At 48.3% G+C, this 26,026-nt stretch overlaps 1 protein-coding gene across 1 annotated transcript in view; it reads right to left on the reverse strand.

Annotated features, from left to right (window-relative positions):
• Positions 1–1,783: 1,783 nt before the first annotated feature.
• The window catches only part of L3MBTL4 (L3MBTL histone methyl-lysine binding protein 4), a 391,255-nt gene continuing 367,012 nt past the window's right edge, over positions 1,784–26,026 (reverse strand). The window contains exons 17-19 of the mRNA XM_058677030.1: positions 13,913–14,082; positions 5,942–6,004; positions 1,784–2,718 (exon numbers count right to left, since the gene is read on the reverse strand). Coding sequence (XP_058533013.1) covers positions 2,554–2,718; positions 5,942–6,004; positions 13,913–14,082 — 398 coding nt within the window. The 3' untranslated portion in view covers positions 1,784–2,553. The remainder of the gene's footprint in view (positions 2,719–5,941; positions 6,005–13,912; positions 14,083–26,026) is intronic.

Genomic DNA, 26,026 nt, shown 5'->3' on the forward strand with positions numbered 1-26,026 from the left:
CTTGCGTAAGCACTCACGGGGCCTGTACATGGGAGAGTCTCAGAAGCTCAGCCACTGCTGACTTAGAAAAAGAATTGCTGTTGGCGGGTTCCTGATGTTACTTAGTGGCGGCTCTTAGCCGTCAGTACCTGCTATGTGAATGCTTCACAGATTTTGTGCAAAATGGTATTACTAGATGTGAAATCTGCATATGCCAGGGTTCTTTAAGAAGTTCATGGTAATTATGTATCATGAAAAGAAATTGCATGCATTTAAAAGCATCTTTCACACCCAAATAAACTCGTCTTTTAATTCCAGTTTTCCACTAATGCTCTGAAGTACCCTAGTATGTGTTGTGCAACTGCTGGCTTTCACAAGCATGCGGGCACCCCCAAAGTCAAACTGAAAAACCCTTAGGGTAGGTATTGTTTTGTGCTTTCAGAACTGTTCTGTTTATTTAGGAAATGGCACAGGTGGAGCTTCTGAGGAGTTTGATTGGCTTGTTTCAGTCATTGTTGTAACAAGTAAAGGTTTCCTGTTTGCCAGTGAATAGGCGAGACATGAACCAACTCCCATGTGGGATGCTGGCACTTGTAGGCGGAGCATTAGCCAATTGAGCCACTGCACCCGTCTGGAGTGAATATGAGAGAGGTTCGGCCCGCTCTGTTGGGGGAGCTCAAGCAGCAGCTTCCTGTGATGGAACATCTGTCCCCCAAGTTCTCTTTTGAATGTCAAGCTTGAGGTACCCGGGAGACAAAGCCAGAGCGTCCAATAGATAGCTGGACATTGGGACCACTCTCTTCTTAGGTGATCACACCAACTTGCATGAACAAAATAGTTCTACCCTAATTTGACCATCCTGCTCAGAGCCTGTTCAAGATCCTCCTGTTGAAATGCCAGGTATCAAATATACAAGCCACAAAGTTCTGGTTTACCATGCAGCCTATACAATGAGCAATTATGAAGCTCTCCATAGTTAAAAAAAAAAAAGAAAGCTTGTACCTCAGGAGACCCCCTAAGGAATGTGGTTATCCAAAAGTGGCTGAGTTCTTCGCTGGCCAGTGCACACTGCTCAGGGAGAAAGCATACCCCAGGCTGTGCTGCAGGCACCGGTCATGACAGCACAGTAACTAAGACTCTCATCAGATGCAGGTTTTGTCTGTTTGTTATCATTCAAAATATATTAAAATCTTAACAGAGCAGAACAGGTACTTTTATTGCACATGGCTGTTTACAACAAACAGAGAAAAACACAACCAAATTCCATAGAAATAAAATTTACAGCAAACAATAATATATTCAAATTCCATTTCTGTAAGGAGTGAAAGGTTTGGAATCAATGCACACCTCAGAAAATTTATTCTTTCTTCAGGGAGCTACAGTTTCAGAAATTCTTGAAGCAGGATCCACTTTCTTAAACTGTAACATTCTTAACAAAGGAAATGGATAGTCAGGGCTGAGTCTTTTTTTCTTGGTTATTGCCTTTCTCTTCCCACTCAGAAGTGATGACTGTCCCGTCCCCTGAGGGTGGCCGTTATTATGTGTGACAGGAGCCAGAAGCGTAAGCAAAGAGGTATTTAGGGACTTCAAAATTGGTGGGATTGATTTCACACAACAGAAATCTCAGATACAAACACTTGTACCAAAAGAAAAAGGTCTGATAACAAATCAGAATTTTTAGAAATTGATACCAAGCTCCTTAGCTTAGAGAGCTTTCATTTAAAAACTGTGTACAGGCCCAGGTGTAACAGCTTGCTGCAATACAAACTCCACAGCCCACGGGAGAAACAGTGCTCCTGCAACTTCTTTGGGGTGCAGCCCAGGTGGGTGTCAGCCCACCCACCAATGCCCCGAAGTCCTGCTGCAAGTGCCCGGGCCTCAGCAGGGTCAGGCCAGCTTTGAACGCACCCTGTCCCCTCCCATAACAGTTTGCTCTCGCCTTAGCCCCGGCTGTTCTCCTCCTTCTTGTAAGCTCCAGAAACCACGGTGGCAGAGGGAAGCAAACCAGGAAACAGATAATGGAACAGTAAGAAATGAAACTATGTGCTTACTATTGCTGTTGTCTTTAAAGATTCATACTTTCCTGAGTAAAAGGCACAAGCACCTCCCATGCAGTCTCTCTCTCTTTTGAAAGCACCAGGCCTTGTTCTCTTGGACCCGTGGCCCCCGGAGGGCAGACGGCGCCATCCCAGGTGTGGCATGGGTGAAGACACTCCTCAGTGTTTCTAAAGACCCATCTCCACCATTTGCCCATGAGAGAGCTGTGTGCTTGCAAATGGGGGCTTATTTTCTTCCATTGTTAGGGGAGAATTTGGTGTGACTGGGGCTTCTTTGGTCTGTTTGCTGCAGCACATGAGAGCGAGTGGTCCTACCCAGGGGTGCCCTCTCTAAACTTCAACCTGTGCCCCAACCTGCAGCCACAGGCCTGGGGTCAGGCATCAGGGTCCTCTGCACACACAGCCCACAGATACTTTGGAACGCCCTGGTGAAAGGGGGACAGAACCAGAGACATCAACATCAAAAAATGCGCATCTTGCCAAGGGGCTTGGTGCCTGCGGAAGTCCTGTGAGCTGGCTATCCCCTGACCTGGCCCTGGGCAAGGTCTTCCTCAGTAAGATCCTGGGAGCTCTTGAACATCAGGATGGCATTGTAGATCTTCAGTGCGGGGCCCAGTTTGATCTTCATCACTTTGACGATGTCCGTCTGTGTCAGAAGCAGGAAGGCTTTGCCATCGATCTGCTACAAAGAAGGAAACACACACAAATGAACACTCCTGTTTGCCGGCCTGCTTCCTGGTGTGCAGTGTGGTGGTGCTGGGGCTCATGGCCCCAGAGGGAGATCAGCGACCGCAGGGTTCCCTCCAGCGGCTGCTCAGTTGAAGCTGAATTAGATTAAAATGGCACTCTGGTAAGTATGAACTCGACAGACACTAAGCATTCCCAGGCTACATTTTGGTTGTGACCTTTTCAAATTCTTGATCTTAGTCTGTATTGAGAGACTTAAGAATTGATAGTAAGCAAATTTCCAGCAATTTCTCCAAAGAGAACCACCATCATCCAAATTCACGTCCCAGTGAAGCTTTTAGTGGCCCGGAAAATCTTTCCTCAACTGTTACACAACAAAACAAGATGTGATGCTACAGAAAGGTGTCAGGTTTAGTCTGTAGCAGTAAATATGCATGGTCACATTTATACAAATGTGTATTTAATAGATCTGCAGTCTGTATGTGCACTATTGAGAAAAGCTATCTTTGGCTGGTGAAATACTGGGGGATGCTTATTTTTTTCCTTTGATTTTCCTAAATGGAAAAAAAAGCTGCATTACCCAATATTAGTAGAAATGTATACAAAATAATTGTTTTCTTTTTAATTCCTAAATTATATTTTTAACCTAGCTCAGAATGATTCCTGGATTCAGATGAGCAAGTTTTGGGGTTTAATATAGATCAGGGATGGTGATGGATTTGTTCACTAATGGCACTGTAGCAATCATTGCATAATGTATATACATACCAATCCATCATGTTGGATATCCTGAATATATTTAATCTTAATTTGACAATTACATATTATTCATTTATTTAAAAGCCAAAGTTATAGAGATAAAGGCTGAGATAGGGAGAGAGACATTTGCTGTATCTGGTGCACTCCCCAAATGGCTACAATGGCTGGACTGGGCGCCCATGAGGGTGGAGGTGCTGCTTTCCATGTCCATTTTTGGGAGCTGGATCCGAAGTGGAGCAAATGGGACCTGAACTATTCTCAGATGGGATGCTGGTGTTGCAAGGTGTTGGCTTAACCTGTTACACCACAAAACCAGCCCCAACAATTACGTATTTTTAAATTGAAAACATATTTCAGCCTAAAATGTAATGGCTTCCTCCATCACAGGTGGCCCCCGCCACCAAGTGAGCTGTTGATCCATAGCTCCTGAAGGTCCTGTATCTTCAGCAAGTCCTTTCATCAATGCAACTTCCTTGCACCCAGCCTGGCTCAGGATTCCTGGAGCCAGAATCTCCTTCATTTGCTGTTTCAGAACCACAAAGGCAGACATGAGATTTCCATGGCAACACCCTTCCTGACCCTAGCACTAGGATTCTAACCCTTTGCCAACTGCAAATGTTCAGTAATGACTTGTACACAACCCTTACATAGGGATGCTATGGGAGAAGGAGACCCCCTGGGCAGTATGCAAGAGTCTTAACTTATAAAGCAGTTTCAGGAAGCTTTCTATGCAATAATCATATGCTGCCCAAGGACTCATCCATGTGGAGAGTGGAATATTTTTCCGAAGGCAGAGGAGAGCATGTTCCTACTTCCATTATCTTGATCTGGATTCAACCTCAAGATTTTCAGGAAAATGCCACCTGCTACATAATCAGGTGTCCTAACAATAAGATGCTAATATTTACAGAACTACTATAATACTTGAAGTGTCTAGTTAGGGCAATCTGGTGTGCCAAGAACCACTATTTTTCCTCCCCCATTGACAGTCTAGTGGACAAAGTGGGTTCTTGGGCACTGCCATATGTGCAGAGTGCACTGTGTGTGTGTGTGTGTGTGTGTGTGTGTGTGTCAGGGTCGCACCTGAGCCAGTCATGGGCAGGCAGGGCCCTTGGCAACTGCCTGGATTGATACCACCTGAGCTTGGTGCTGTGCTGCCTCACTGGGCGCTGAGGGATCCAGGACTCCCAACTCCTAAAGGACTTGCTCTGAAGAGTACTCTGCGTTTCTAACACAGAGAGGTGTGTACTGCTTTCTAGAATGGCAGAGTTCTAGATCAGCGATTGAGGCTCTGGAATTAGAATGACATGTGCTGGAATCTGACCATTTTTTTCTCAGTGTGTCCAACCTTCCACAGCTCAGGTCCTTCCTAGGTGGGCCACCATCGTGGAGCTGTGGTGGAGATCAATGCTCTAAAACTATGAGGATGCACATGGCAAGTCCAGGTAAACAGTCACCAGCATGAACATGTTCAAAGTTATTCTGTAGTAGGTGTAGCCTCTTTCGCAGCCCTGGTTATGGATACTAATTCCAAGACCAAACGTTCCGCAGTTCAGCATGCCACCAGCCAAGAGGCAAAAAGCAGAAACTCCACAGGAAGATATTTTTGGTTTTACGCATCACTCATAAAGCAGGTGCAGGGCAGGGACAGACTGAATGGTCCCATCCTTACTTGGGAGTGGAGAAATCCCATTTGCATCCCAGTGAAATCCCAGGAAGTATTCCATTCCAATTCCCTCGCTCCCATCCACAGGGAGGCTTAATGCCACCACCACGAGGAGGCTTCATGACACCTCATGAAGTATTATACCTAATAATACCTAATGAGTATTAACTCATTACTGCCCGGGTTAGAAAGTTATCAGCAAAATTCATGTTGATGTCCAGTTTCCATTGTGGCGTTTCAAGGTGTGGATGCAGAAGGGTAGGCCATGATGGGCTCTGTCCTCAGTTAACAGGTTATCTTTTGTGTGGGTTTGTTATAAAAGTGAGGGTAGTTCCATCTCTTGGATGCACCCCCCTCATCAGTGTGATGTCCTGAACCTTCTCGGAACCTTACAGAGTCCCCAAAGCAAGAGTGCCCTCACCAGATGCCACCTCTTGACCTAACCTTCCCTGTTTCCAGAACAGTGACCTAAGTAAACTTACATTCTTTATAGTTACCCAGGCCGTGATATTCAATTACATAAATGGAAGATGGACAAAGACACATCATCTTGTACAGAGTATTTACAAAACATGGCATGTGAGCTAGGTGCCACAGAGCTCTGTGACAGAAGAGCGGGTGTAAGAAAACTCAAGACGGGAGCAGTCCTCCTGTCCCACTTGCATTTCTGGCTCTTTCCACATTGGCCCTTCTCTTGCTTCCACAAGCAACTTCTATGTACACATCTGTAAATGGACACAGAGTACCTCCGGAGGTAAAGCAGCAGAGATGCATAGACTCTTTACACTCTCACCTCTTTCCTGAAGCATTTAGCCTGCTCTTCACAGCCCAGAAGAGACTGCACAAACTCAGCCACCTGCAGAGCAAGTTGAAAGGTCTCATTTAGAACAGGCACCTACAGGTAAGCCAAGTCCACCACTGGAGGAAGACGCACTCCACATCTTTCACCTGCTTGCTGTTCAAACAGCAACTATTAGGTCAGAACAGCTCTTACCACCTCACAGCTCAGAAACCAGAGCTCCAGTCTTTTCTGTCCTCTTGTCACCAGGCCTATCCTGGGTCATGGGGACAGTGGTGTCGAGACAGCTTCCATCTGAATGAGGCTCTGGCTTTAGGGAAGTTTCTTATGTATGGTCTTCGCAAGCCCCCTAGCAGGGAGGGGGCTAGAGTGGGCAGTGGTCTTGTGCAGCATTGCCATGAGGATGGTCGGGGGTGCTGATCTGTCAGCTTGCTCACGGTAGGCCCCAGGCAAGGTTCTCTCTCACTCCTCTCCTAGTCCCCAGGTCCTCACCCAGTATTTGGCCAACTGCAAAAACTCTACATCTAAGAAGATGTGAGTCCCCAAACAAATGAGGGTAGAGTTGAATCTTGGCAACCCACACACATGCACAGTCAGTAGCAGGGCAGATCTGAACTCAGGCTATTCAAGTCCAAACACAAAATTCTAAAGTCAATCTCTTCAATTCGACTTCCCATTCTCATTTTATCCCCTTATCACCCAAATGCCTTTAAGTTAGCGAGCGTTCTGACAAAGACTTGGCTGTTGGCTCAGGAAGTGACTCCATATGCCTAGAAGACACTTGTGAGCAAATGTGATACAGTGCAGACTCCCAACAAACTGGAAGGACAGCTGGGTTCTGGCTGTGACTGGCCAGGTCAGGTGTGGAGGCAGCATGGACTGAAAGGCTCCCGGAAGCAAAGGTGAATGCAGTCTTGGCAGGTGGCGCCTGCAGGAGGAACTGTCTTTGCTTCGGGACTCCTTTCTCGCCGTGTGCACCTGCCCTCCTCTCCCTGATCTCTCTCTCCTTTAGAGAGGACATGGGGTCAGCCTGTTCCACTAGTATCCAGGTGCACCTGCTTCCTCCGGACTTGGGCACAAACAGCAGTCCAGGAGGGACACCAGGTGTTCATGGATTCTTAGTTACAGCGCAGTGAAAGCCACAGTGCTCACCATGACACCTGCATGTGTGCTCTGAGCTCACTCACAGCTCTACAGTATCTTCTTGGAGCCATCAGTGTGTTGGTGTCTGCTTTTACTCATCTCTGCTGCTGCCAGTATATTTTATCATCAGTTGTTTTACTAAAGTGCTGGGTGACAAAGGGTTTTAAATGTGCTCCCAAAGCAGTCATTATGCTGCCATGCGGTCACACCTTCAGGCCTTGGGAGTTCCTGGGCCTGTGTGGGGGTGTTCACACCAGCCTTGGCTCTTTGCATGAAGAACAGGTTCACAGTGGGATCTAGTAATTCACAAGCAAGGAGGCCAAACCAGCTCGCTGAGTTAATGCAGTTTTCCTAGGCAAACAGGAGCTGTAGGATGCAAGTTTGGTATTTGCAGGGAGTGATAGGAGCCACGGAGGGTCTCTGGTCAAGCTACTGAGATGGCACAGATGGGGTGATGACAGGGCAGGTGAGGGCAAGCCTGAGAGTGGCTGGTCAGGACTGGCAGGGTCTCAGGCCCTGGACACTAAGGAAGGGAGGGGCTCTGTGTTTCTCCATGTTGCTCCTCTGGCTTTGTGCAAGGCATCTCACTAGGTGCTGGGAGGGTTGCCCCCAATGAGCAGGAGGAGACAGGACGTATTTGGTGCATTTGGGAAAGCTCATTCATCCCTCTTAGATAGCCTGTATCTCGGGGTGTGTGTGAGTGTGCAGGGAGGATTCAGGAAGTCTCCATGAAGGCAGCAGCCCTTGAAGTGTGCCCAGTGTTTCCACTTTGGGTGAGCTGGGGTGAATGAGAAGAGCAGCATGAGACTCTCAAGAGTGAGCCCAGGAGCAGGGTGGGCAGCAGCGGGGTGTCCAGCACAGCTGGGGCTGAGTGGCGGGAGAGGCAGAGGCAGCCCTGGTTTCTCCATGGGAGTTTGCATTTCCATTAGCTAGTGGCAGGGAGCCCTGGGTCCTCTGCCCTGGCCATGCACTGGATTCACCTGCAGGGCACTGAAACCAAAGAGGGCCAGGCCTCATGCCACTGTGATTACAAATGAGCTGAGCTGGGCTGGGTCCAAGTGCTGCACATTTATTTTTGGAGCGCCTCGGTTGACGCTAATGTGCATTGAGGGCCTAGGACAGTGGCACTCAAGAAAGCTGGCACGATGCTCCAGCAGCTTCTAGGGGATTCATGCTGGACTCCCTAGTATCATCTGTATGGGACCCAGCAGCAACAGGACACAGGGAAGCACCAAGGACCCGGGTGCTCCGCCCAGGCAGGAGCAGGAGGTGCTGCAGAGGTAAAACCCCAGGCCTAGAGGACCGGGTGGGGGCAAGGAAGAAATGAAAGCTGAGGTGGGCAGCAGGCCTGTGAGCACAACTGCTCGGCTTCAATTTCCCTGACACTTTGGGCTGGCTCATTCTCAGCGGTGAGGGCTTCCCCGGGCACTGCATGGATTGAATAGTGTCCCTGGTTTCCACTTGGCAGAGATCTGTAGCAATGTTCCCATCCCCCTGGGACATCCAAACACGTGTCCAGATGTTGCCTCATGTCCATGGGCAGGAAGGCTCTTCTGTAGGGGTGACCTTTTCACAGAAAGAGAGAGAGGAGTGACCAGAGATCAGCTGAGGTGCCGCATTTGGTTCCACCATTACCAGCTGCTGTGGCGAAGCCATGCCAGTGCCAGGCTCACTTTCGGAATGAGGTGGCTCTGAAATAGTTGTTTGAAAGGGCTTCTGTTCACAGAGCAAGTGTTGCCAGTAGCTCTGACGGTTTGCATATGTTAAACTGTCCTTTTCTGGGCAAACAAATGAAAAAAGGCCCACATCCTTCTTCCTTCGTTTTGTTAGCCAGGAAATCACTATCCGTGTCAGAGGTAAATTGGATTTTTAATGGGAATAAATAATGTGCTGAACCACAGTGTCAACAGAACAGAGCGGGTGCTGTCGAGAAGGTGGCCTTGGTCAACGTCAGCCCAGTGCCTGTGCCTCCTCGCCGCCCTCTGAGGTCCGCAGTCTATGGGGCAGCTGCAGGATCCTGGGCTGTCCCCTCATCTGAATTCCTAGCCATTCATGTAAGAGATTCCCTTTCTTTCTTTCCTAAAGTACAGGACAAATTTCACAAAACCTATCGAGATGATACTTTAAGAATTGAAAAATACCCAAAGCCCTGGATTCCAGGTTATTAGCTGGTTTACAAGGTCCTGAAGAACAACTTCTATTTTGAGTTTCAGTAGAAAGCAGGCAATGCTATGAATTTTCCACATGTAAGTGGCTAGCTTAAACATACCCTAGACTAACATCACAAAGTTTCCCTCTTGTTCTCTCTGTAGAAGACTTCTTTCTCTCTCAAGTTCATGGTAAACTGGACAGCTGTTCAGATGAGAGTAAGTGATGTGAAAGGAAATGGCCACCTGCTTGTCCTCCACGCATGATCATTGATGGTCCTGGGATGAGAGCCTGGTGGGAATCCCAGGGCACTGGTGTTAGCTCAGAGCATCCAACATTTCCTGCTTGCTCAGCACCCTATGACGAAAACCCTGCCTTACTTTGGAAGCACACTGAGTAAGCTGGATCCGGGTATGAGACAAGAGCCAGTGGGGGTGACCCTGCCCAGGGTTTCCACAGAGGAGCCCATTGCTTTACCCATTCACGTACCCCATGACCTACTTTCTCTCGTTTCCTCTCTGGAGCTCAGCATGCCTTGTGTTCTTCAGGGGTCGGGGAGCGGTGAGGGAGGAAGGGTGCTGGTCCTTGAATCTTACTGCACAGTGGTGTCCTCTCATTTCTCTGAGGCTGCAGATGCCTCTCTGGCTGTGTGAGATAGTGTTTCCAGTCTGCCTCTCATATTTTAGCCACAGAGCTTATTTATTTATTTACTTTAAAAGGGCTCAACAGTATAAGGCGACTATGGTTAGTGAGCAGTACCCTGGATTTTTCAAGACACTCCCTCCTGTGTAAAGACTTTCACAGTGACTCATGCTTCACAGGTAATGAGCATTTGGGCAGCTCTTGCTGAGGCTCGGGGAACTTACAAGGGGTGCTTTCAATAGCATTTTTGAAAATAATGCTACCCTACTCCTGACAGGTGGTACCCTGCACCTATGTGCCTGGACACACACGGCAGGAATGAAGGGACTTCATTCATTCACTCATTCATTCAGCACTTGTAAAGGCACCTGCTCAGTATGGGATGATTGGCTATGAAGGTGTAAATGTTATAAAACATCCTATTTCTTAGTCCAAAATCATGAACTTTCATACAGGGTATTTTAAAACCCAGAATATCAAATATGAGGCATCTTCAAGAAATTAATGGAAAATGCCTATTATAAAAAATGGATTTTAATCCCAGACCCTATGGGATTGTACCATAAAATTTAAAAAAAAGAACAACTGTATTGACATAGATTGTATCTTACAAAATGGATTTCAAATTTATTTTGTACACACAAAAAATCCTTTAAGTTCATTTTCCACCAACTTCTTAAATGGTACCCCTGCTCGCTTTACACTGAGGGTAACTCAGCACACACACCCCTCCTCCTGCTGCTAGCCAAGGCTTCACAAAAGGGAACCTCTGTTACATGTTAGGTAGGCTCCATCTCACTTGCCTTTCAGCTCATGAGCACAAAGCTGACTTCACAGTCCATTCACACTTTGAAAACTACCACTTTGGGAAAAGCAGCCACGGGAACCAGGGAGTTCAAAGCCTGCCAAGGGCTCTGGGGCAAGTTACAACGCCCTGCGCTGGTGTAGAGTGGAGACTTCCTCCCGAGCCACTACTATGTACAGAGGGATATATACTCCAACACAGCCATCACCACTTGGCATTGAGTCTCGCTGAGTGCTACTTAGTACAACATGCTTGAACTCTTTTCAACACACCTTGCCCCTGCTCTCCAATGTGCCCAAAGACAACCAAGCACAAAACACTCCCAGGGGCCCTGCTGGCTGGCTCCTGGACAGCTACTGTGACCTGACAATGCTTTTGGTTGGTATTCACTCAGTACTTCTTACGTAGATGCCCTCCTGAGAACTGACTTTCCTGTCAATTAAAGCCACAAACAGAACAGTCCCAAAAGCCCATCGACAGCCCATTCAAGGTGATTCTCTTAGACCTGTTTTGGTGAGGGAAATGTGGGTAGTGGGACAGGATACAGGAAAAGGTTTAGCACTAGGTCCTTGTTCCTGAGGGCATCTCGCTAGAGGATCTGGGGACTCAAATATGTTCAATGTTGGGAATAATGAACTTGGTCTCTGGGATCCTTCCCAGATGGAAGTCATGGTTATGAAAGCTTCATGAGGCATCACAAGTGGGAATGCAAGGCATTTTGTTGTCTCTGATGGTTGTTTCCAATCCAAAAAAAATCTTCCAATGCTCTCCAACTTTTTCCAGTGGTAAAAGGCTGTGGGTCCACGTGAATCCATCCATCCAGAGAGCTTAGGAAGTGGGACCCCAGCTTCCCAGCCAGTCCTGGACAGCATCCAGTCCCCTTCCCTTGAGCCTTCATCCTGAGGCCCTCCCTGGCCCAGTGAGACTTGATCTGAACCAGCAACTCCCTTTATTCATTATCGTGATTTCCTTCGATACTAACTCAGAACTCATCAGACAGGAGCCAGCTGCTCCTACCCCACTTCCCTCTGCTTTTTTCATGAAGGGGCTTGAGAAGTATGGAGTGTGCTGGCTGTGAACAGGCACACATGCAGGACGGTTTCCTGAAGCTCCTGAAGCTCCTGAAGCCTGGCTTGGCAGCCCCAGCCAGGACCCCTGACCTCACCCGTCCTGGGCACTGGCCTTGCTTCTTGGAGCTTCTGTCTGTTTTCTGGCTCTTCCCCCAAGCTCTTCCCCAGAGGCCTTTGGGGGCACCTCTCCAACTGTACTCTTTAGCTGGGGCTGCCGACTTAGGCACCTGTGCCAAGTACCTTCCCCCCATTGGTCCCTGCTCCCACACTGGGTCCTTTCCTCAAAGTCTCACATTGGGCTGAGCAGTTTTCTGTTCCTTCAGAACTCCCACTCACTCTCAAGCTCATCAAGCAGGTGCAGTGCTGCGAGCACAAACTGAACTGCACTGGGATCATTTCATGCTTCTGTGTTCGAGGCCTAGCCTCCTTCCCTGTGCTGCTGCTGACTTCATAGTCTAGTGCTGAAGCTGTGGGATGGTGGTAGCAGCGGTAGCGTGGGAGGGGGCAGGAAAGGAGGGTCAGAGTGGAAAGACAGCCATGGTCTGACTGTGTGGCTGTGAATGGTATCAGGAGCAGGGACTGTTCTAAATTAGGCGGACATGTCACACGTCTCCCTTCCCCACCAGTCTCCCGCTGTCAGGACTCAATTTCTCTGTATTCCAGGGTGCAGAGGTCCTAAGTGCTCCCTTCCAGCCCACAGCAAGGTGAGATGAGAGCAGAGCTAGGCCTGCCATGTGGGCAGCTGTTTTGCCCATGCCATCACTCTGTGTGCAGGACACTGGGGAGCAGTAAGAGAAGATGACCCTCTGTCAGACTCCCAGGCAGGCAGGACTTTGGAGAAATGGCTGGGAAGTTGTGAATGAAGGCCTGGCCACTTGGTTCCCAACTGTACTCCCTCTCTCCACAGTGTTACCACTGTGATTTGATCAGCACAGCAGGTTTTAGTTTGGTGGGCTTGGTCCTGAAGTGGCTTAGAGACTTCATGAACTTGAAAATATTCATAAACCAGGAGCGACTCTACATTTGCTTTACTGAGAAGGTGCGCGTGCCAGCCATCGCTGCAGACACCCAGCCAGAGCCTGGTGAGTTCAGCCAGCTTTCCGTTCCCAGGACCATCTGGGCCCTTCAAGGAAGGGGGAGGGGAAGCAAGGAATTCTGGGAAAACAATGCCATAGTGTTCTGCCTCACAGCGGGGTATGCAAGACACAGGAATGTGGGGCTCACTATTGGAGGGGTGTGGGGAGAAGGCGGGAATAGGCTGGCTTCAGGCCTCTGAATCTGACAGCCCTGGTATCTGTGTGGCTTCCAGCCCTGCCTGCTCGTTGGCTCACAGCTGGAAAGGAAGGCTTCAGTCAAGACTAGGGGAGGTGACTACAGTAGGCACTCAGGGGAGGTGACTACAGTAGGCACTCAGCTAACACTCTGGGCCTGATTTAACTTCAGCTCCAGCGAACATCTTGACCTCAGGGTGACCTAGAATCTCCTTAATTAGAAAACAATACATATCTAACGCTTGACTAGCGAAAAAAATGTATATATTAATTATATATTATAGATAATATATATTAATTCAATGTACTCATTAAAAGCATTTTGTTCTAAGCATGAAGGATCTCCATAACATTCCAGTAGGCAATGGGGCTTAATGGATCCTCACTAGAAACCAATATCGCAAGACACATTTACATTAAAACCTGAACCCTCCTTACAGCATCTGACATAAGACTATGCGCAAACGTACGTTAGACCTCAGTCCGAGGCTGCCCCGGTGTTCTGCAGGTCACGGGGCCTGCTCTGAAGGGGGCACACCTGGGATGGGTGTTTGTTTCTTGGAGGGATGTTGCTGAGATGCAGTCCCAAGATGCCGCTCCATTTGTCCTGGTGGGACTGGAGGCTTAGGCTTCTGTGCTTCTATTGTCTTGGGCAGATGGTGCTGGGCACAGATGGTATTGGGGAAAAGGAAGTGGAGGACCAACTGGGCAGGCCACAGGCTATCTTCACTTCCTGACAACCATAGTTTGTTTCTCCCTCCAACTAAGACTGTGAATTTGACATAGTGGATGCCACATCTACAAAAAAAGGGTATCCTCCCAGGCCTGGTGAGAGAACCTCACCAGCAGCCTGCCCATCCCAGCACCCCGGAGCAACTCTGCTCACCTCATCCACCGTCCACTGGGGCACTTGGTTGGCCTGGATGTCCGCCACGCCTGGAAGCAGCTTACAGTGCCGCTCCCTGTTCAGAGGGAGGTCCCGGAAAGGGTGGACAAACATGGAGGACATGAAGACTGACTGGTGAACTGCCTGCTGAATCTGCTCAGCGGAGTATTCTGCAAGAGAGGAGAGCGGAGTGAGCATGGGCTCTGTGCATCTGCCGCAAGTCAGGTCAGTATCGTGACAGAGGCTCCGAGCCAGCTTAGGTGAGGTGCAGGCAGTCACAGCCCTCATCTTACTGTTCCTGCAGGGTTACTGCCAGAGGGGTCCCAGAGCACAGCCTATACCACTGATCTATTTTAAAACATGGTCAGGAAATCAGATATCACCTAAGGCCCAGAAGACTGCGGCTGTTCACTAACCAAGTTCAAATATTCTCTCTGTGACACTGCCTGATGGGCAGTGGAGAACTGGCTTGTTACTGCCTCTGGCTTCCCTCTCCTTGAATCAAGAATCAGAGGAATCAAAGACCATGCAGAATGTGAATATTAAGCAGGCTGCCACACTGAGCCATCTGGGCTGTGCATGCACACAAAGAGCCATGTCTTTCTGGCGACTGCTGCAAACATCTCTGGAGAGAGAACAGGCTAGGTCCACAGCTGGCTTTGCAACCCCCTGGGGTGACAGAACATGAAATGCAGCACAGCGACTCCAGGGGAGGCAGGGAGACATCAGCTGCCACTTTAGATCCCCCTCAAGACAGGATGGCCTCACCTGGCTGGCGTGAAATCGTGTGGCAGCCAGGGACTTCTGGACAGCAGTCACAGCAAGGTGGGACTTCCCTGCCACAGGCAGCCTCACATGGGGCATCCTCTTCTCCCTGCACAGCTCTAAACGTACCGTGGTTTCTCAGGCGCAAAGGATGCTTGCTGCTGGCTTGTTCAAGACAAGCTGCTCTTAGTAAGGGGGAGGACTTTGCTGGCATAGGAGGCACTTCGGCCTCACACTATCAACAGCCTCTGTACTGGCTTTGCACCTTCAAGACTGACTGAGCTCCCGGGATGCAGTCTGACCCTTAAGATGTAGCAAGGACCTCAATTCCCTAGTTATTTTGCCTTGCACCCACAGAGAAGGAGTAACAACATTACAGAAATTGCAGCGAAAACAAATGGCTTGATAACGACAGCTTTAAAGTTACTTTCAATCCACATTAGCAAAATAAAACAGCTGACATGCAAAGAGACTTTTCAGAGAAAAAAAACACGAAGAGAAAGCTTCTAGCCCTCTGGAAATCAGCCCTTCCTAGTGTAAACTGGAGCCTGACTGAGCAGCAGGCACACAATGTAAAATCTATTAGGGTGGCTTGTGTTTTACTAACAGGATCTGAGAAGTTAGTATGCAACTGTTTCCACCTGAAACTAATTACAGTTTTGAGTAGGTAAGACTGACACGGTCCTGCAGTAACAGACCAGACAGCGAGGCTCTGGGCAGCGAGTAAGCATGGCCATCACTGGGTTTCTCTGCACAGTGCCAGTGTCACAGATCAGAACAGACATCCTCATGTTTACCAGTGCTTGCTGTCTACGCAGATAAAGGGACAGCCAAATTACCAGCTTCTCACCAATCCTTCTGCTCCAGTTACACCCAGCAGCAGATTCATCTCTAACTGCCGACTGTCCAACACTGACCTTTTTAGTATGTAAATAGGTTATCTCTCCCTGTAGTTGGGCCAACAGTATGTAAGGCTGAAGCTTCTCAAAGGAGACTACATCTTGGAAAAGCTTGTGTGCTGACAAACGTGAATGCTCTTCTGTAGAGTTATCGGGATGGATGAGGAACACATACATAACCTGTCCTAAAAGAGGGTGGAAGTGCCACAGGGCCAGCTGGCTGCTGTGCACACTAGGAAATCACAGGGACTCTTCTGGGAAACCGAGAACTAAAGCCATGCACTTGTAGAGACTGAGACAGGCGTCAAAGCCAGCTGGATTCTGGGAAAGGATCACTACATCCCTTATGTGTTGTTTTGTTGAAACAGCATGAACTTGGAAAAATGCATTTACATATAAGTTGTGCATAGCTTCCAACATATATATTCCAAAATATACCCACAGGCATAACATCATTATTTTGGAAGTGCAAGGATATCAAGTGATTAAGAGCAGACTCCTATGATTCATGGACAAAGGCTGAAGGCATTTAGAAGGTAACAACAGAAATGAGAAGCTTGTGTGCTCCCAGGAAGGAATGTTTTCCTACCATAATCTCAGAGAACTATCTGCTCTGAGTCTTGAGCAAAAATCTTGTGCACAGAGCTAGTGTGTGACTGGCATACCCCTAACACTAATGGGTTGCTCTGTCCACTGCTTGTCACTGCCGAGGTGAAGCAAGGCTCCTGGGAAATGGTAGATGGTGATTCCAGATAGTTCACGACCTTTAATATGGCCATTAGGTTACAACTAGAGGTAGAGAACTCTGGCTTTTTCCTGTAGACTTGGACTCAGGCTTAAAAGCCTGTGAGAGCTGTGGGGAACAGGTTCCATTTGCCATAGGTGGTGGAGAAAGACCTGTGGCCACTTGCTGGACTACAGATTCCACCACATGGGGTCCAGAGCATTTGCCATGTCTATCTGTCTGCAACTCCAAGTTCAACAACTGCCTGCCACAATAAGCTACATGTTGAACATAAGTGACTTTATAAAGAGGAATGTATTTTGAAAGTTGGAGTTATAGAGTATGGCAGGCAGGCGCGTGTGCATGTGCGCACACATACAGACACACAGACCTCTTCACTCCATTGGTTCATTCCCTAGAGGGCCACAATGGCCAGCGCTGGATCAGGCTGAAGGCAGGAACCAAGAGCTTCATCTGGGTTTTCCATTTGGGTGGAAGGGGCTGAAACACGTGGGCCATCCTCCACTACTTTCCCCAGGTCATTAGCAGGGAGCTGTACTTGAAGTAGGGCAGCTGGGTCAAGAACCATTGCTCATGTGAGATGTTGGTGTCCCAGTGCCAGTGTCACCTGCTATGCCACAATGCTGGTCCCACGGTAATATTTTTACACTAATCACATCATGAAAAGCTAAGTTTGTCACTATTCAAAAAGACACATGTGGGTGAGGAAGAGGGTCTCTAAGCAGGTAGCGTGGTGTAACCACCGAATCTACTCTATCAACTCTCTCTGAAACTCCTTGAGGCCAGGATGGGCATTTTATAAAGGCAAGTAGGTCGACACACACACAATGCAAGATCCACCTGTTCAAGAGTAACAGGACTGCTTCCCAGTGGCTGCCTTGCCTTTTACCTCTGTGGGACACTCAGCTCTAGCAGTGTGGGGTGGCAGGCCACAGAGCTGCTGAGGCAGGAAGGGGCCAGGGCAGCCTGACTTGGAAACTGGTCCGCCCATTGTTGGAGGCATTGCCTGAGTTATCATGACAACAGCTTCTGCTACATAACTGCCAGAGATTTTAACACTGCTGTAAGGTACAAACAAATTTTGAGTTGGAGCAAGAGTGAATGTGGGGTCACACAAAGGCTCCAGAGCCAGTGTGGTTTATTGGGCCTAAAATCTAGGACAACTGGGACTGAGCTAGAGACCTGGAGGGTCAGACTCAGGTTTCACACTGATGCGGCCTGATGGTGACAGCACAGTGCTCCGCTAAGGCCTCTGCACAAGTCCCAGGACAGGTCCCAGGCTCCGCAGGGTGGGAACTTCTGGTCTGCAGGCCATCGGGGGCCTTCACGCCGCCAAATGCACTCAGCTTGCCAGCTTGCAGAGTATGTGGCTCCTGAAAGACTTTCAAAATTTGTAGTGATTTGCATGATTTTAAATGTGGTGCATAAAATTAGACTTTTGAAAATATCCACTTAAAATTTGCATAAAATTTGGAAAGTTGTGAACACACTGCTTTCCACTTTTTACCAGCCCCATCAGAGTTCCTGTGCTAGCAGATACTCACTGAGTGGTTGTTAATTAATTAAGGCAACCTAAGCTGGCCAGGAGGTGTGCAGCATCCTCGTCAAAGGCAGAGGAGCAGACCACTGTGTCTCTGTGTGTGCTGCACAAGCAGAGATTTGGGGCACACACAGGGGTCACGGGCACCCCTCATCCTGGCTCCCATCTCCCCTCCCCCACCCGACACAGCCCAGCAACGGGGCAGGCTCCCTGGTTACACTGCTTCCCTGCAGTGCCACTCCAACCCAGCATCCTGAGAAGTCAGCCAGGGAAATGCAGCCAGTAACAACAGCGCTCCAACCGGAGGTTTTAACATTTTAATTAATCAAAATGTCCTTTGCACCAGAAAATAGGATACACATCTAATCCTGGCTTGGCCTCTGACATTCATGTCCGTGTGTGAGTGACAATAAATATGTCTTAGACACCTCCCCGCCCCCTTCCTGGAAACAGAGCACACAGCACTTGTCACCTTGGTGGTTTGTTTGTTACATGTGCCACTGTTTGGCTGGAAGAATTCTGTGCTACCAATCTCTAGCAGGGGGTTTTATGGCCTGTTAAAAAATGTAATGAAGTATTTAATGATTTCATTCAAGGCACTGTGAGATCTGGAGGGCTCTAGGTTCCTCACCTGTGTGTGCCTCCCCCGGGATGCAGCACCGCCGCAGGCCTTAGCCTGGCCGCCTTGTCATTACCTTCCATGCAGAGCAGTAAATAACATGTGGAGCCCTCGCAGAGCGCCTGAGGAGAGGCGAGCCCCCTCGCAGTACAGCCAGCGGTGGCTGGCCTGGGACGGAGGGGCCACCTTGCCAGGGGAACCCCCAGAGAGGGTGAGCTGAGATGTCTGCTTCCCAATTTCATGAATTTTTTTTTAAATGTACTTAGAAATGAAAGGATTTTAATTTGTCTGAAAATAATATGAAACTAGGTCCCTGGTTTCTTCTCTGTCCCTCTCGCTTGTCCTTCCCACTCCTGCTCTACTCCCACAAAAGAAAAAAAAACTCTTTATGGAAATGTTCTTTAAAAATACGTCTGTTTCTTCACAAAAGCCTCACACAACAAAACTGAAGCGAGTGAGTCATAAATGGTAAACTGGAGTCAGCATGACGGGCCCCGGAGTTATTTTTAATCCCACTAAAAACGGAGACCCATTTCACAAGTAACCTTCTCTTCAATGAAAGGGGTGGCAATGCAACTGTGTTCTCCACTCGCACAAGGAGGAACTCAAGAAATAAAAGCACAGTTGGCCCCCAAATCCAGGGAGGTGGTTGTTCTTGCTCACTGTGTAGCCTTTGGGGACCACGGACTGGTTCCATCACGTCAGCCCTCGCGTATGGAGGGACTGTCTCTGCCCCCGCTGGCGCTGTGCTCACCTGGTCACTTTCGCTGCAGAAGCAGAGAGATGCTCACAAATGGTTTCGCACTTGGAAAGGCTGTTTTCTTCCTTGATCACCTATTTTAAGGGTGTATGAACCTGTCATTTCTAGGTTACATTATCTTTTCTTGATGTGTCTGAGTCCACTCCATTCCTCTTCTTTTCCATTTCCTTATCCCCTCTCTACTACTAAATAGACAAGAAAACCAAAACAAGAGAATTCCAAGATTGACTGACAAGACATCAGTCTATGCCTGCATGGAGGTGGAAGCCGTCTGTCGTTCGAGTTGTGCTGAGTCATACCACTGCTCACCACATGCTGTGGCTGGCCTGCTGTGCTGTGTCCTGCCTCCTCACTCTGTTACTTAGAATACTGGGCAGCAGTCTAGGCTGCATTGTACCTAGGCAAGTGTTACTTGGCTGAGAGTAAAGCAGCTAATAGCTGGTGGCTTCCTGGGCCTGGTTAATGCCAAACCATACCAGTGTGCTAGCATAGCTGCCTAGCCTATTCTACCTTTCTTTTTCTTTTTCTGAAGATAAGTGTCGGGGGGGTGCTGGGTATGTGAACCCTGGGGGCAGGGGGTACATCAAGGCTTGGGTTGCCTGGTCTGGATCCTTAGGCCCACCTGTGTCAAGGATGCCAAGTCTATGAGGCCAGTGGTGAGGGATATGGGGGGGCCCATTTTGGGTGGGGTGCTCTCCTCAGTGGAAAAGATGCAACAGTGGATATTAGGCCCAGGTGTACACAGATGGTATGGCAGTTCATTAGGATCTGCAGAGGACATCTGGTACCATGGCAGCAGAAGGAGGGCAGAACAAGCAACTACTCCAACCAAGTGATAACAGCAAATATTTGGGAAAACGGAGATTCTAAGGTTGACTATGTCAGCCAATGGACCTTGGAAGGATTTCCTCATCCTTGAATCATCAGCATTTGAGAATTATTGAATTACTGAAGCCACTCAAGCAGAGCCCTCAGAACATACTCTACACTGGGGACTCTGGGTTGATATTGGTGGCTGTTCCCCGTCCCCGGGTACTGGCGTAGTTGGGTGGGGCTTCTCCCTTAATCTCCCCTTTCCACCAGATACAGGAAGAAGAAAAAGAAAATTTAGAAATATTGATCTCACCTACTTTCCCCTAATCCTTGATCCTTCCAATCCTTCCCACCCTGATCAACTGTGTAAACATCATTAAAAAAAAGGCAAAGAAGAATTCATCCAGAGCTACCTCAGAGTGCTCGATAGTCACAGCTCTCAGCCTTCCTTCCTCATGGGCTGTCTCTTCCCAACCAGTTTTACATAAACATGAGGGATGATGCCAGAGATGTTTTAGGGACTATAGACTCGGCTCTCAAAAATTAGAAGTTGAAGAGAGAATTTGCAAATTTTCTATCTGTATGTTGTGCAGTGTGGTAGGCATGAGCCACATGTGGTTTCAGAGCATTTGAAATGTGGAGAGTACTGTAATATGACTTAGCGTATGAAAATGGTTGTAAAAATATCTTTTTAGCCTTCAGATGTTGATTTTCATATTAGAATGATACTGGCTTAAATAACAAGTGTTGCAAAAGTAATTTTCTTTGTTTCTGCCTATTATCTTTAATGTGGCTACCACAGCACTTCTATTCATTCATGCAGTGGAGCTCTGTCTCTGTTGGATGGCACCAGTCCAGTGGGATGCTGGGTGCTACTTCTCCAGAGTTCTGTTCTGGGGCAGGAAGAGGCCAGCTGGGTAGATCAAGTAACAGAGTCCCCATAGCCAATGCCAAGACTGGCAGAAGACACAAAGCCCCTCATGAGGTGATGGCCAGTCTACAGGAGTGGGCATGTCTGTCTGGGTACAGACCAATGGAGTTCTTGTCTAGGTTCCACAGAGTGCCGCACCTGTCTGGCACACAGTAGATCCTCACCTGTTCCCTGTGGAGTGGACATGGAAGGGACTGAATGGATGTAGGTGTCAGGGAAGAAAGACTTCTCCATTTTCTACAAAAGCAAAGAGTGACTCAAAACTAGGTTAAGAAACATGCAGATTTACAGCCACTTCCTCTGAAAGTGTTGCTGCCCACCCCATGTCACTAAATACCAAAGCAGATTGTAGCAATCCAGCTGCTTGGGTGTCAGGAGCAGAAATCAGGGAACCAGAGTGTAGGCGTCTATAACACCCCACCCCCACTCCACCGTGGCTGCTTCCAAGCCTTCCTCCCCAGTCACCACAGTGCAGTCGTACTCCTCAGCAGCCCTGGCTGCTTGGCTATAAGCTGCTGTGCACACCGGGTGAGCCTTGCTCCCTCACTCTGGGAGAAGTGAAGGTAGAGGGTACAGCTCCTGTTCTGCCCTGTTCCTGGGCCAGGGCCCTTGCCCTCCTCCTGCAGGCCCCTGGCCTGAAATCCTCTGGCCTAAAGACCATGCGTGTCTTTCCTGCTCTGGGTCCCTGCTCTCTCTGCCAGCAGAGCCATCATGCCTTTCTGTAGTTGGTCCCCCAGCTCCTCATTTGATTCAGCAGTCCCCAAGCTTCATCATCCCTGCACACTTGTCTCTCTTCCCAGCCCCGCCCTGCCCTGGGGATGAATTTCCTTGTCCTTCAGGAGCTAGGAGTGCCTCTGGTCCTGCAGGTGCCTCAGAGGACACACTCTTCCTGCTTCCCTCATTTTGCTGCCTCCATGGGTTCTTTCTGAGGCAGAGTCATTTGATCAGCTGCGTGTGTGTGTGTGTGTGTGTGAGAGAGAGAGAGAGACAGAGAGAGAGAGAGAGAGAGAGAGAGAGAGAGAGAGAGAGAGAGAAAGAGAAAGAGAGAAGGGGAGAGGACTCATGGACCTCCTTGAGAAGGACTGTAGATTCGTGAGCGCAGGGTTTCAAAGTTTCTTCTTTTGTTCCTATTTTAGCAGGCACCCTTCAGAAGGGTTCCTGATCATAGGAAGTCTGTTCCCTGGGTTCCTAGGCCCAGAGGCTTGGGGTTCAGGCTCGACTAGCAGGGGACACTTAACTCCTTTGCGGCTGCCTCTGCCATCACTGGGTGGGCAGTGTCCCTGCCACCTGTGCCCCTATACTGAAACAGCCTGCTTAGTTTTCAGACTGTCAGTGGAGTTCAAAGTCAAGGGCAGTTGCGTGCAATCCATCCTCAGAGCCCAGTGGTGGAACACAGATTTGACACATGGTACAGCCGAGTATGGGTGATTAATTCACATGTGACGGTTGAACCATCTGAGGAAGTTTACTGCAGAGACTAAAGCACTGGCAAATATGGACTTGGCCTGTGCCAGGCAAACAATGCCTCTCCATGCTGTGCTGGCTCATTTGCCAAATGCACTCACACTTCCAAAGGCTGGAAATCTCATTCACCCCTCAGTCTGGTATTTGAGAAGCAGCTATCTCTTAATTCTACTTTATCACATGCGAACAATCTCTTCTAACTTTCGATTATGTTATTCATTGAAAAAAGAGAAAAGACTTCAGTGCAGCATATTGTTGAATGACCAAAAGGTAACCTTGCCGTTTAATATCTGTTTCACACAGCTTGGGACATTATGAATGAACTTCTTTTGCTTGAATATACAACTCCACAACCCAGTGTATGCTCCTTCCATGTCCTCTGCAAGGCCACCTTCCTCCTCTTTCAGCCTCTGAGATGACGACAGGATTTGGGCACCCAGCTCCAGGGTAGGGCAGAGTGCCACTTGAGCAACAGCCCAAATAGGTCTGGGAGAGAGACTGCACCACTCAGCCCATCTCTCCACCCAGCATGGCTTAGCCACGGAGAAGCAAGGGAATGAAGACAAGTTCCAAACCTCTCCTAGCCTCTGGGACGGCTACAGAGGAACAGGAGCTCCCTGGACCCTTATGAGATGGTTTTATTTGCTTCACATGACGTCAAGAGGGGTCATATTAATAGTATTTCTTATAGACAAAGCAGCCAAAATCAGGACTGGCGTGCTAACCTAAGAGCCCCCCATACTGGGGCTTAAATACAGGGAGCACAATGGACTGTGAGACTGGAAAATCCACTGGCGTATATTCCTTCCCTTTAGTTCTTCAAGACCGAGGTCTTTCATCACTTCCTGTACATTCGTGTCTAATGGAACAAAAGTGATGCGTTGGAGACAGGATATGGCCCCATCCTTACTCTTGAAGAAGTACAATGAAAGTATTGCAACACTTGCTCTGTGCACCTGTGACAGGGCTTTGGATGTATGGTCAGGTTCATCTGAAAGCAAACAGGCTCCGAGGGATTGTGACTGGGACCCTGGAGCCTTGATCTAAGGAGCACTGTGGGCCTTGGGAGAAAACGGGCCTTTGCTTTGCTCCCTGGAGAACACAGGGCCTCAGCATGGAGTTCAGCACAGGTGTGAAGGGCTTCTCTTGTGCTGGTCAGACTGCGTGGCAGTGACCGGGGCACCTGCTGTCTGAGAGGCCTCTCCACATGCCTTTACAAGTTCAGGCGCTGCTTCTTGCCACTTGAGTGTGCTTCTTGGGAGAGGCTGGCAAGGGAGGACCAGGGCACCCTGAGCATCGCCCCTCAGGTGTTCATCATCCCTGCTACCAGCGGTTTTCCTTTTCATCGAGAGCATACAGAATGTGTATGGACTACTTTTCCCATCTTGCTTTTGCACAAATACAAAGAAGAGGCAGATTACGAGCTGTCTTGTGGGATTTCTTCTGCTCTGTGGAGAAGCCAGAGGCACTCTGAGACCAGAGAGAGAGACAGTATTCCTGGGTGGCAAGGCTTGGTGAAGTATGCCCAGGTGTCTGGACCCTGATGCCCTGTGACTGAACCTCCAATGAGCCCCACCTGTCTGTTTCCCAGGACTTACTCTGTGCACATAAATATCTGTGCCAGCAGTGTGGCACCGGCTACCTTCCCACCACGGCCCCTGGGGGGTCTCTGTTCCTTGGTTTGCTCTCACCTTCTGCTGGCTACAGGTCTGCCTGTGAGGCCGGAAAAACATGGACAGAATAGACAACACTAGCTGTGGTAAAAGAAGATTCAGTGTTCTCAATATTTCACACATTCAGTCTTTTAAAAATTAGAAGAAGAAGAAGGAGGAGGAGGAGAAGATCAGCTTATTACATCAACTTTGAAGAACGCCAACTTGTTTCCACGGCCTGATAAAGCAAGATGCCAAACTCTTATTACAAGAGTGAGGTCTTGGCAGATTCTGGTTTCCAAGCCACACTCAAGCTCTTCTACCCAGATTTTCTTTCCTAATATTAATATCGCCTGATGCCAAAATGTACATAAAATGTGTATGACCTTTTCCAACACATAAACATTCAAGCAAACAAACTTTAGTGGTTTCAGTTTTCATGAGTGTGTGTGTGTGTGTGTGTGTGTGTGTGTGTGTTTGTTTCTTGGAAAAAAATTCAAACACCCAAATCAAAAATTTAAAATTATAGGAACAAAAAGCTGAAACAATGTAAAAACAACTTATGAAGCAAAGGATTAATGGAGGAATGGGGTTAGCCACTACCTGTTGCATTTCAATCTGCTCTTTGCAGAAAGACACCCAGCCCTTGGACAATGCCCCTCCTCCTGAGCATGACCTACAGGGTCTCGTGTCCAGGGAACTGGCCTCAGCAGGCTTTCATCTACATATGGTCAGTGGGTCGTTGTACGCTGCAGAACTGACTTTCTAGACCCACTAAGCTGTGCTGAAAACCCAGGGCTTTTTCCTGGTGACATGCTGGAACAGGATCCAGAATGTTCTGTGCTGCAAGGCATTCACATTCATGAGGAAGCACCACAGGGCCCTTACAGGTACCTGCCAAGCACTGTGGGACATGCCCTGGACCAGGCTGATGGCTTGCTCTTAAAAAGCACAGGGCAAGAAACGTGCTCTTGTCCTTCTCAAAACAAGCCAGGAGACATTGAAGTTTCGGAACAATCACATGTATGATCCTATGGTATCACAGCTTACATTCGTTTCAGAAATTACGCATTCATAATTTCTTGCAGAAAATGGCCATGTCTACATTTGAAACAGCACAGCAATCCTTTTCTTAATGATCAACACTAAAGGCAAGTTGCTGATAATTGTGTATTTGTGTGGGTGTGTGGGGATTTAAAAAAAATGTCCAAAAGTTAAAGAATCTTACTAAAGTTGGCGTTTGAGGAAGACTGATTCAGGTAAGCTGTCACCAAGCTCTCACACTGCCGTTGGCTGTGATGGTAATATTTAGAAACATTCTGCAGAGCTTCTGATAAACCATTCGAGGGGAAAACACCGAGCAGCAGATTGAACGGGGACAGAACAATGGCAGTGATGGGAAATGTGCCTGAAATAAATGAGACACAGCAAGTTTCTGAGGCCGGATGACCCTTCATGCTTTCAGATAACCTGTGACTCTTCAGGGAATAAAACTGGCCCTCATTTCGCAGTCTGCCTGTAGGCTGATATCTTCATGCTAAATATTCTCCTTTTACGCAGTGAGGCTTCATGTGTCAAGCTGTATTCTAACCTGAGAACAGCAAGATCATTTGAATTTTTTAAAAGTCTTATGCAAATTTATTAGGACATACCAGAATAATTCTTTCAGGGAATGCAAACATAAATGTGTCCACATTTATGAAATATGATAGCACTGCTGGTCCCATCATCAGGTTACACCTGATCAGTTGGACCCACTTGGGAGGCAGGGTAAGGTTCTGGGGTAGGATTTTAGAGGTTATAAGATCCAGCGGGTGCAGGAGGTGGAACTCAAACTCAACACCTTACTCCGGTCTTGTTGCAAACTCCAGTAACTTAAAATTTTACAAAATGGAGCCAAGAAGTTTGCTGAAAAGTCAGATCATT

Source organism: Ochotona princeps, chromosome 18 (assembly GCF_030435755.1).
Source record: "Ochotona princeps isolate mOchPri1 chromosome 18, mOchPri1.hap1, whole genome shotgun sequence".
Classification (NCBI taxonomy): Eukaryota; Metazoa; Chordata; class Mammalia; order Lagomorpha; family Ochotonidae; genus Ochotona; species Ochotona princeps.